Source organism: Mesoplodon mirus (assembly GCF_964341445.2).
Source record: "Mesoplodon mirus genome assembly, chromosome: 1".
NCBI classification, from domain to species: Eukaryota; Metazoa; Chordata; class Mammalia; order Artiodactyla; family Ziphiidae; genus Mesoplodon; species Mesoplodon mirus.
The window spans coordinates 23,556,208-23,568,689 of NC_138976.1; the positions used below are offsets into that span (position 1 = coordinate 23,556,208).

The 12,482-nt window shown below is 50.4% G+C and overlaps 1 protein-coding gene across 2 annotated transcripts in view; it reads left to right on the forward strand.

The window, feature by feature from the left end:
• The window catches only part of FRMPD1 (FERM and PDZ domain containing 1), a gene marked incomplete at its 5' end in the record, with an annotated part of 47,028 nt that extends 38,064 nt beyond the window's left edge, over window positions 1-8,964 (forward strand). The window contains 2 exons of one of the 2 annotated variants that reach the window (XM_082616263.1): window positions 2,515-3,321; window positions 6,515-8,964. In XM_082616263.1, the coding sequence (XP_082472389.1) occupies window positions 2,515-3,321; window positions 6,515-8,898 (3,191 nt within the window). In that variant the 3' untranslated portion in view covers window positions 8,899-8,964. The remainder of the gene's footprint in view (window positions 1-2,514; window positions 3,322-6,514) is intronic. The other variant, XM_082616264.1, reaches the window with a different exon arrangement.
• Between the last annotated feature and the right edge of the window lie 3,518 nt (window positions 8,965-12,482).

A 12,482-nucleotide genomic window follows, 5' to 3' on the forward strand; every position in this document is an offset into this window, starting at 1 on the left:
GAAGTAAGCAGTTGATCTTTCCAAAATCCTAAATAGAGAAGCTGTCTTTGTACCTGAGAGTCCCCTAAAGCCAAAGAAGGCTATGGAAGGTCTCTGATTCCCTGTAGTATTTTCTAAAATCATCTCTAAGATCCACTGCATTTTATCTTTCTTTGCCAGTAAAACAAGATGTCACTTATTTGTTCAGAAAATACAGCTGAGGGCTTCCCTGGTGGCGCAGTGGTTGAGAGTCCGCCTGCCGATGCAGGGGACAAGGGTTCGTGCCCCGGTCTGGGAGAATCCCACATGCCGCGGAGCGGCTGGGCCCGTGAGCCATGGCCGCTGAGCCTGTGCATCCGGAGCCTGTGCTCCGCAACGGGAGAGGCCACAACAGTGAGAGGCCCACATACCGCAAAAAAAAAAAAAAAAAAAAAAAAGAAAATACAGCTGACCTAGTTTCTCATCCCATTCCTGGATACTCTTTTGCATTCTCTTGAATTATAATAAAAATTCTCAACCTCACATGTTTAGAAGAAGGGGGTACCTGGAGATAGAAGGGAAAATCATACGATGTAAGGAATGAAGTAGGGGAGGCCAGATGAGATGAACATTTTCCCAGGCCAGCTCCCAGTTTCTACCAGGCTTTGCTTCAGCGCTATTTTTTTTTTAATTGAGGTATAGCTGTTTTACAATGTTGTGTTAGTTTCTACCGTGCAGCGAAGTGGAGTTCCCTGTGCTATACGGCAGGTTCTCATTAGTTATCGATTTTATACATAGTAGTTAGTGTATATATGTCAGTCCCAATCTCCCAGTTCATCCCACCCCCCTTTCCTCCCAGACCGGGGCACGAACCCGCATCCCCTGCATCGGCAGGCGGACTCTCAACCACTGCGCCACCAGGGAGGCCCGAGGTATAGCTGTTTTACAATGTTGTGTTAGTTTCTACCGTGCAGCGAAGTGGAGTTCCCTGTGCTATACGGCAGGTTCTCATTAGTTATCGATTTTATACACAGTAGTTAGTGTATATATGTCAGTCCCAATCTCCCAGTTCATCCCACCCCCCTTTCCTCCCTTGGTGCTTCAGCACTATTTATGCAGCATTTTCCCAGTGGTTTGCTGATAAATGTTTAACAACTGTCTCTGCAGGGATAAAACAAAACAAAACAGAATTCTAATTTGAATCAATTGCCTATTTCCATGGCATAGACGCTCCCACCATGACTAATTTCAAGCCCCCAATGTGCTGTCACTGAACATGAAGGTGGGGAGAGGTGCTCAGTAGCGCACCATTATATGGCATTTCCTCCATGTGGATAAAATAGGCATAAGTAATCATAGATATTGGATGAGACTAAAGTAAAATAATTAGGAAGTGAAGATTTTGCGTGCTTGTTACCTTTGTCTTTCACACAATTTATGAACAAGGGATGATACTTCTGAATATGGTCAGGGAGACAGTGCCCCATGGAGTGGTGCTGTTGTGGAGGCCTGCTGGGGGTGCAGGGCAGGTGGCAGTGGCCACAGGAGGCCTCCAGAGCAGGAGGTATTTGAAAGAGGTCATGAAGAACATGGTGGAGTTAACCAGGCAAAGAAGGGAGGAGAGATCCTTTGAAGCAGAGGGGACACAATGGAGGCATGACACAAAGGGTCATGCACTGTGACAGGGTGACAAAGTTGCTGAGGAGGGGTATGGGCCATACTGTTAGAGGGTGACCAGGCTGCTGAGGGGATCAGGGCCATCCTGTGAGAGGCCCCAACCTTAGTAGGAGAGCTTAGGTGCTTCCCTGTAGACAAGAGAAACCAAAAGAGGGTTTAAATAGAGTGTAATGTGATCAGAGAGAAGTTTAGAAGGATCACACCTGGAGGCTTACGGTGCATGAGAAATTGGAGACCTGGCTCAATACCCCCCCAACACTCTCACCATGAATCCCTCCCAAGTACCAGCAGTGGATGACTTTTAACTTTCCTAAAAGCCCTGTGGCACCAGTAGGTCCCTAGGCCAGGCTTCAGAATGGTGCCAGCCTAGCAGCCTCAGAACCCCCCGTAAAGTTGCTAAAATACAGATTCCTGGGCCTCACTCCCTAGATATCGGACTCAGTTCATCAGGGCTAGGTCCAGGGATCTCTTTTTTTTTTTTTTTTTTTTTAAATATGATTCCCTATCTGATTTTGATGCCCAGTCAGCACAACAGAGCTGAGAGTTTTAGGAGGGGCTTAGGAAACCAACTAAATACCCAGATGTTTCCATGGACAGATAGATCTCCTTGGAGATGGAGGTAATCCTGTCTCCTTTAGTGGTTGTTCAGATAGGTGTGGGAAAGGAGACTTGACACTCTGCGGAGAACATGGAATTTGGAGTCCCATGGACCCTGTGTCAGTCAGTGTAGCATGATCTGGGCCTGTCACCCTTCTGAAGTCCTCTCAGTCCTCTCATCTGGAAACTGGGAGGGCAGGCAGAGAGGGGGCGGGAGGACACATAAGCATCTGCCTGTCCCCAAATGCTGTTTTGTAACCCTTGGTGTCTCCTGTGTTGCAGGCTATGAATCCAGGGCATGCAGTGACTCCGAGGAGTCCTCTGAAGTAGACTGCGTGTTGGAGCCCCTCCCTGACAGACACCTGCTGAAGCTGGGCCCCTGCAGACCACTTGTAGAAGAGGAGCAGCCTCCTGGGGACAGCTCAACGCCTGAGGTGGCCGAGGAAGGCCCAAGCACCTGCGGGGCCAGCAGCAAAACAGACAGTGCTGAGTCTGAGGCATCGGACTCGGCCAACACTGAGAGCCGAGGCTGCAGGACCAGTGGCTCAAGCGAGTCCATGGATGCCCTGGAGGAGGATGACCTGGATGCCTGCTCCTCCAGCAGGTCCGGCTTCTTCCACCTGAGCTCAGTAGGCTTCCCAGAGAGTCTTGATTCTGACAGCCAAGAGGAGAGAAGTAGGATCGAAACCAGTGGCTTTCTCTGTCTCCTGGACCTGGCTCAGAGAGCCAACCCTGAGTGCCAGAAGACAGAGTTTTCTGAGAGTCCCGCTCCTGAGACCTTCAGCTGGGGACCAGAACTGAGCGCGGTCAGGCTGGACCCCAGGATGTACGAGGGCAGCCAGATTGACTACTACAACCTGTGCACCAGTGTCTCCCCCGCCAGCCACCTGAGCGACAGCTCGGACAGCACAGCTTCCCGGCAGGGTCGGGGCCTGGCAGCCTGGGCCCAGCAGGGCGGGCCTGAGGCCCAGCCCAGCTCCACGCTGCAAGCGCTGGCCCTGTGCCTGCCGCTGGCCTTGGAGGATGGCAGTTCGGATGAGGAATACTATGATGCAGCTGACAAGCTCACACCCCCAGATGCCTTCTCAGGTAAGCCCTCCCTCGCAGGTCTGCGATTGTGCAGGCAGCTCCTCAGTACCCACCGGGGGCAGGGGCCAAGCTTGATGGGAAAACAGGTAGGTAAAGCACGGTCCTTGTTCTCTTTTGAGGTGGGCCAGCTGGGCTCAGTGGATCACATTACGGGCATCCCGACTTCAAGTAAGGGCTACAAGGGAGGTTCAGAAAACTGTGGGCAGGCGGAGATGGGTGGCATTAATTCAACAGTGGGAATCAGGGAAGGCTTCCTAGAAGAGGCAGCAAGTGGGCCAGGCATTGTAAGATGGACAGAGTTTACACAGAAAGAAAAGGGTTTGACAGCCCAGCAGAGGGAAGCAGCTGTGCCACTGTTGACCCCAAAGCTTTAAATGAGGCCTTGAAACAAAAAGAACCTAACTGGGGGCTTCCTTGGTGGCACAGTGGTTGAGAGTCCGCCTGCCGATGCAGGGGACACGGGTTCATGCCCCGGTCTGGGAGGATCCCACATGCCGCGGAGCGGCTGGGCCCGTGAGCCATGGCCGCTGAGCCTGTGCATCCAGAGCCTGTGCTCCACAACGGGAGAGGCCACAACAGTGAGAGGCCCGAGTACCGCAAAAAAAGAAAAAAGAACCTAACTGACAGGCTGTTGGTGGCCCTGAAGGGACCCGGACATAAGGCAGGGGGATCATGTTTCTTTCAGGATCCTCATCCCTTCCTCCACAAAGAGTGTGGGGTGTCTCCACACAGAATGACTTCCTAAGCTGATCTGAGATCCTTGCGGGACATTTACACACACACACACACACACAGTCTCTCTCTCTCTCACTCTGCACTCTGAAGAAAAAAATTGGAAAATAGCACACAGACATTAGGGGTGACCTACTAAGAGCTGGGGAAGCTGCAGCCCTTTTCTTTGTTCCAGCCCTTTCCTGTTGCTCCCTGCCCTCTAGTGGTTTCCCGTTGCTCGTGGGAGAAAGGCCAGCTTCTTGGCAGCCCCTGCAAGGCTTCTTGAGGCCCTCTGTGACATGGCCTCTGCCTGTTTCTCTCCTTCCCCCTGAGCCCTCTCCATGCATTCCTGCCACACAGACCTCCTTGCCATTCTTTAAAAGTGCCCAGCTCTTTTCTACTTCCAGCTTTTGCACATGCTGCTCTTTCCACCTGAAACATTCCTCACCCTGATCTTTGGTTGCTGATGCCCATCCATCTCTCAGGCCCCAACTGGAAATTCACTTCCTCTGGGAATATTAACCAGACTGCCAGGACTAGGGCAGGTTTCCCCATCCCCGTCACACACCCCGGGTGCTTCCTGCCTGGCACTTAGCGCTGCCTGTAGTTGCATATTTATTTGTGTGGTTTTTGTATTGATGTTTCTCTCCTTCACTAAACCGAAAACTCCTTTGAGTGTGGGAACTGTGCATTTCACACTCATCTCTGTGTCCTGGCACATAGTGCCTGGCGGTTGCTGCTAAATGGATAAATGAATGCACTCTCCACTATCTACCTTGACTTCATTAACTGACCTAGAAACCTATGGCCAGATTGTGCCCTGCTTCCCACAGAACCCAGCCAACTGCCATCCATGGCCCCAGCCTTGCCCTTCTGGGTCAGCCATTATGCTAGAGGCAAGATGGGCGTGAGACAGACCATCAGTCAAGGCCTTCCTTTATGGGAGTCCAGTCAGGGATATAAGGTCCACACTGGACACTCCCTCTTTTACAGAGAGCCAGTGAGGTGCTAGGGAGACAGCCCAGACCTGGGACTCCTGAGCCTGGGGTCTGGTCTGGCCCCTGACTCAGTGTGGGAGCCTCTCCCTTTTTAGGCTTCAGAAACACCCTTGGTCAGTGGCTGTAGGTGGCCTAGAGCGGCAATTCCAAAACATGGCTGGAATTCCAAAACATCGAAATCACCCAAGGGACCTGGTTAAAATACTGTAAATTCCTAGATCCCAGCCTCAGAGATTCTGATTTAGGAGGTCTGAGGAGCAGCCTAGGATTTGATGAAGTTTTTAATAAAGTTCAGCCAGGGTGCAAAAAACTGATCTGAGTCTAAGAGCCCTCTGATTCTCAGGTGCTAGCCTGTGATCTTAATTCCTTCTGGCTGATTCCCAGGACTTCTTCACAAAAGTGCGTCTCCTTGCAGAAAGATCCATCCTGGTATGTGCAAGACCCCTCACGCCCATGACTGAGAGTCACAGCCACTTTTTGTCAAAAGAAAGCTCGCTTGGGACCCTCACCCATGGAGTGACAATCATAACAATGACAGCACTGGATTCCTTTAGTGAACACCCATTAGGCACAGGCCTTGTGCTAGGAGCTTGATACGTACTAAGTCATCTAACCAGCATGGCAGTGCTGACCGACACCACTGGTACTGCCTGACGTGGGTTAATGTAAGCACAGAGAGAAAGTGTTGAAAGGATGTAAGATAGCTTAGAGGATTGCCAGCAGAGGTGAAGACCTGGTTCAGACACAGGCAGCAACCAGATCAGGGGGTGGGGTAGCAGGATTCTTCATGGTACTGTCAGGATACTGTGGCTGCAAAGAATGGGCTCTACTGTTTGTTTTTTGTGTGTGTGGTTTTTTTTTTTTTTTTTTTTTTTTTTGCTGTACACGGGGCCTCTCACTGTTGTGGCCTCTCCCGTTGTGGAGCACAGGCTCCGGACGCACAGGCCCAGCGGCCATGGCCCACGGGCCCAGCCGCTCCGCGGCATGTGGGATCCTCCTGGACCGGGGCACGAACCCGCGTCCCCTGCATCGGCAGGCGGACTCTCAACCACTGCGCCACCAGGGAAGCCCTGTGTGTGTGTTTTTTAAATCAATGTGTTTGAGTTTGAAATTTTAGGAAATTTTGTGACTGACTTTCTAGGTCATAAATCTGACCACTTGGCTGATGTGGATAGGGCCCCTTCATTAATAGTTCCAGCAGACTGTAACCACTGGGGAGATGTCATTCCCCAAAAGGAAGTTGGGGTACTGTGACCAAAAGATAAGGCAGTGGATCTTGGGCAACCAAGAACCAAAAAAGGTCTACCACGGTGATCATCCCCATCTTTCAGAAGAGGAAATTGAGGAGCTCAAGATTTAACGTGCCCACGGTTACACAGCCCAGCCAGGATTTGAACCCAAGCAATCCTGAGTCCTGAGCCCAAGATCTACAAGTCTCTTTGTTTTTCTGCTTTTCATGTTCTTTTTCCTTTCTTGGTTCTCAGGGCTCAGAGCTGCTTCTGCTGCAGAAACCAGTGCCACAGGCTCACAGAATAAGGCCAGCACTTGCAGCCCTGAGGACAGCCTGCATCCTGGGCCAGGTGGAAGAGAGCCAAGCAGAAGGGGAGGGGTGAAGAAGTATGCCAAGACCCTGAGGAAAAGAAGGTCTTTCCTACAGACCAACTACACCTGTCAGGTCTCATTTCCCCTGATGCCATCAGCCTCCCTGGAGAGCGTGGACGACGTGTGCTACTATGACCGGGAGCCCTACCTGGCCCTCAGTGCACCCTCCCCAACTGTGTCCTGTCTGCAAGATGTGCAGGGTGAGCCTGGCCTCCTGGAGACCAAGGCCCTGGGGCTGCTGGCTCCCCTGAGGGAGACCAAGAGCAAAAACCCAGCCTCCCGGGCCATGGAGATGGAGCCTGAGACCATGGAAACCAAGTCGGTCATCGACTCTCGAGTGTTTTCTATTTCTGCCATTCGCCTCCGGATTGACCCCAGCCATAAAGAGAATTCAGGGATTGCCCCTCTGACCGCCAGTGTTGCCAGTTCCCCAGCAAACACTCCTCCCAGTCCCAACCCAGGCTCATCTGGCCCAGATACGGCTCAGGTAGGGCTTCCCCAGACCTCATCTCCACTTCAAGACTCGGATGGCAGTGCCCCCCGAGAACTTGCCATGGAGCTTGGGGACAGCACCCCCTCCCTCTCCAGTGCTGACTTGAACCCAGACAGAATCTGCCTGACCATCAGCCCAGGGCCACATAATATCTCTCAAGGAGACACACTAGAGCTGGGAGGAGTCCAGATAGAAAGAGGACTGGGATCTCTGTTTACAAATCATATGCAAGAAACTGCCCCCCAGGACACAGGGTCTCTGTTGTCTCCTCAAGACAGGCCTAGAAGTGGTGAATGTGGAATAAATTCAGAAGAGAAGATGGCTTCTTTCCCTACGAAGGAGGAGCAGCAAGGACAACTATCTTTGGAACGTGATAGAGAAGTTACAAACAAAAATGGCACCAACTTATTTCGTGATGAATCTGAGAAGGATCCAGGTGACCCCAAGGGTGATGTGTTGAATGCTGTCCCACAGACTATTGGTGTCAGTGCTCCAGCTGGTGGCATGGTAGCCTCCCTCTCCTTGGAGACTCCTGTAACAAGGACTGAACAGACCCCACCACATTCCCCCAGAGACCCCCAAGGACAAAGCAGAGAAACCCCAGGCCAAGCCTGCCAGGCCCAAGAACAAAAACTATTGGCAGAGCTGGATTTAGACCTGGATTTCTTGCTTAGGAACCAGACCATTTCATCAGCTTTCCCTCTGGAGGAGGTCAAGGCAGAGCCACCTAACCATGTGATAGGGGAAGATACCACCCCTAGGGACACTCCTCAGCAGGTCTGTTTGAATCCAGGGCCTTCTCTGCCAGAGCCACTACCGTGTTCCCAAGAGGAGCCCCACTTAGAAGGTTCAAATCATTGTTCACTGCCAGAAAGCAAAGACAAAAGCCCTAGCATGTGCCTTCCTAATGAGAAGTCTTTCCTGTGCTTTGCCCCAGAAAGCTATCCTAAAGTTTCTGCCAGTCTCAGGACAGCCACATCTTCGGGGTTTGCAGGTGTGAATGAGACTGTGGCCCCTAGGACTGGGATGGAGCAGTGCAGCTGCCAGTTCTCCTATGCCACGTGCTTCCATGGCCTGCAGCCAGAGACGGAGGAGGAAGACAGGGGCCTGGAAGCACACCCCACAGCCCCCCTCACCTCACCACCCTCTGCAGGAGGCCAGCTGGCCCTGCCCTGGAGGCCTGCCCGGGCCCACAGCTGCAGCACTGAGCCCCTGTCGAGAAACAGCCACATCTGGCCAGAGTACTGCACCAGGGCTCTGAGACAGCTGAAAGCTGCCCCTGCCAGCACCCCCGAGGGCTTCATCCAACTCACGGAGAGCTTGCTGGAATTACAGGACATTTTAGAAGCTTCTTGGGGAAATGGGAACACGCACCCTCCCGAGAAGTGCACCTGGCACTTTTCTGAAAGCCGGAGCCGCCTCTGCATGGGCTCCCAAAGGCTCCTGCTGAGCTGTCAGCACGTGATCAGAATGGACCAGTCCCCCGAGGAGATGCAGGGTGCTGTGCGCGACACCTTCCAGCACCTGGTCCAGCTGGCCAGCCTGTGCTTCCAGTTTACAGCCTGCAGCCGCTGCTCCACCCGACACAGAGAGGCAGCGGGGAACCTGAGGGATGTGGTGTACACCTACCACCAGTTTGTGGAGGCCGCTAAGCTGACCTGCGAGAGAGGCTACCATGACCTGAGTGTGAAACTCTTGGCCCGTCAGTGTACGGGCCTCACAGCCGCTGTATTCTGTTTGACCCAGAAGTTCTGGTTCTCCACTGCCCTGTGAGCGGGCCAGTTGCCCAGACCCCCTGCCCTGCCCTGGACACTTCCCTGAGCAGCTCCTACCATTCCTCTGCCCACCCCTCTCAAATGTTTATTATTTAGAGCATTCAAATAAACTGCTGCTTAATCTTTGCCTGAATCATACAGAGTGATGACAAGTTTGGGTCAAAAGCATCCGCTCATATTTGTTCAACAAACATTCACTGGCTTATTCATAAAGATGAGTAAAGGGCTTCCCCGGTGGCGCAGTGGTAGAGAGTCCGCCTGCTGATGCAGGGGACACGGGTTCGTGCCCCGGTCCGGGAAGATCCCACATGCCGCGGAGCGGTTGGGCCCATGAGCCATGGCTGCTGAGCCTGCACGTCCGGAGCCTGTGCTCCACAACGGGAGAGACCACAACAGTGAGAGGCCCGCGTACCGCCAAAAAAAAAAAAAAGATGAGTAAGACAAGCCTCTGCCCCTGGCCAGGATGCTCACAGGCCCTCTGGGTAGGTACAGATAAGCAGATTGCCATCAGTAATATGTGTACCCTAGGAGGAGCATACCCTGCGAGTGTGGAAGCAAGAAGTCACAAACTGTCCCAAGAAGGCAGGGATGAGGGAGGAAGGTGGAGTCACTGAAAAATTGGCTTGACTTCTCATATCACACTGATTTGGCAATAACCTCTGCAAATAGGAGTGAATACTTGGGATATTTGATAGATTCCACTTTCACAAGTTTTGGTTTGCAGCACCTGCGCCTAGAGGCCTGGTATTCTTGGAGGCCTCACTGCGATAAGCATAGGTTGCCACTAGGTAGCAGTAAGCAACTTAGTTGCATGGCCCCCCATATCCAGGTGTGTGCTCTGTGCTTTACCTGAAATTGATTCCACCCTCTATCCGTTTTAAATATCTAAAAAGGCAAACATTAAAACCCTGAACTAGATTTGCCTTTTTAAGAATAATATTAGAGCAAAAGAAATATATTCAGTACCTTTCTCACTAAATCCAGTAGAGCCACTTAATCCCTGTTAATCTTGGTGGGACCTTGGTCGGACATGCTACTTAACCTCTCAGTGCTTTGGTTTTCTCTTCTGAATATTGGGGATACTAGTGCCTGCTTTGTAGGGTAGATATCTAGTAAATACTCAATAAAAGTTAGTAATAATCCCCAAAGTTTATGGATTCTTCTCCTAGTCTGAAACCCTTCCTTGCATTTTGTTTTCAGACTCCAGGACCTGAAGACAGTCTTGGGAGGCCTTTTTCCCCTGGCTTTTCTGTCCAGGCAAAACGTGGTTTAGACACTCACTTTGGGCTATCAGAGTTTACTCAAGGGGTCCTTCTGGGGCTCCTGATCAGTTGTGGGCTCAGTGGTTCCTCTGCAATTTGTCTCTAAAGCTCCCTTATTTCTCTCCTTCACCCAGCAAAAGCAGGGCAAAGATGAGGGTGTTAAGTGACATACCCAAGCTCTTGCCAATCAGAAGGAAAGCAATATTTGGGGAGAAGAGAAGAGAATCTACCCATCCCCTGTTACCAGTTACTTAGTAGCCAGTTAACCAGTACTAGTGCCAGGAAAAGATTTATTTTCTTAAAGGCCTGTTTCTTTTCACAGAATACTTTGAATAAAATTTAAATAAGGCTCTTGAAAACAGATTTAAAGTGATTTCATGACAATGGAAAAGAGGAACAATAGGACACTCAAATACTAAAAATTGTATGATGCTAAACAGGACTTGAATACTTTTACTGTGTTCACAAGCTTAGGGAAGGAGCTCAGGACTTCAACTCAATCAGAGCTTGAATCCTGCCAGTGTTGTTATAGATGCTTCTCTGAGCCTTATTTTCCCCAAATGACAAAAGGAAATAACACTAGTCTCATTTAGTGACGGCCTACAATGTGCCAGATGCCTTATTTGGATAACTTGAATGCATTTTCTTATCAACACAACACCCCAAACTAGAGATTGTTATATAATACACATTCAGCATTATTGTGAGAAATAAATTCTCATGGAAGGCAGGATGGAGACTGTGAAGCCTCAGGCACAGGCACTCAAATGTTTTGTTTCCTTCTTCCTTTGCTTCCTCTCCCCTCAAATCCATTAGCTTCCTTGGGTTGCTACTGTATGGAGCCGGCATTTTTGCTCTGAGCCTCCATGAGGTGTACTAAGTCCCAGGAGTTCTGAAGCAACCCCTCATTGCTTGTTGAGAAGGCAAAGTACAGGGGGTTTGCCATGTTTAGCACTTTCTCTGAGATACACAGCTCCCTACATGAGAGCAGGACAGGACTGCCTACTCCCCAACACAAGAATCAATTGTTTTTAATGACTGAGAAACGACTGGATATTTACACTCCTTCATTTTTCCACCCACCATCATATTGGATTTATTTCTTTAAACAAACATTTATGGTACACCCATGCCAGGGTGCCTGATGTAGGATTATGGATGTAAATAGTTGGGTGAGAATCTTATCTGCAAGGGCTCCTGGTCCAAGAGGTAAGATGACATGTAGAGATAGAGACCTACGTAAGGCATGGTGTCCTCAGGACCACCAAAGAGAACAGATAAGGTGCTGTAAGAGCTCAAAGGAGAGAAGTAATTGGGGGGGTGTTGGGGGCAGTGGTGATCAGGGAAGGCTTCCTGTAGGAGGCAGCATTAATTAGAACTAGTATGTCAAGAAGTGTTGATTGGGGACTTCCCTGGTGGCGCAGTGGTTAAGAGTCCGCCTGCCAATGCGGGGGACATGGCTTCGAGCCCTGATCTGGGAAGATCCCACATGCCACGGGGCAACTAAGCCCGTGCACCACAACTACTGAGCCTGTGCTCTAGAGCACATGAGCCACAACTACTGAGCCTGTGTGCCACAACTACTGAAGCCCACGCGCCTAGAGCCCGTGCTCCGCAACAAGAGAAGCCACCACAATGAGAAGCCTGCACACCGCAAGGAAGAGTAGACCCTGCTCGCTGCAACTAGAGAAAACCCACACGCAGCAAGGAAGACTCAACACAGCCAAAAATAAATAAATAAATTTATAAAAATAAAGTCGTTTTTTTTTTTAAAAAAAAAAAAAGAAGTATTGATTGAGTAGCTATTGTGTGTCAGGTCCTGATTTTGGTAGATAGGAAGGTAAGTTTTTCTCAAGAAGGGAGAAAAATCACTTGTTTATCCTGTTGACAAATATTTACTGTGTATTGGCACAGGGAATACAATCACTAACATGATAGATGTAAGTCCCCTCAAGGAACTTATAATCAGCAGGGAAGACATAGGGGGAAAAAAAGATTACTGATAGGTGAAGATTGAAATAAAGAAAACGAAGTGTGCCAAGATGGGGCTGGGATGAGCCAATCTTCCCTGGGGGGGGGCGGGGTGGTCAGTAAAGGCCTCTCTGAAGAGGGAAGGTTTAAGCAGAATCTTAAAGGGTAAGAAGGAGCCAGCCATGTAAAAAGTGAGAGAAAAGGGAACAGTAACTGCAAAGCCTTTTGTTGTGTTTAAAGCATTTCAAGAAGATGGGTGCGACTGGAACACAGCAAGCTGGAGGAAGAGTGATAGATGAACCAGGATGAACCAGCCAGGAACCAGGCCATTCAAGGCCTTGGGGAGGTT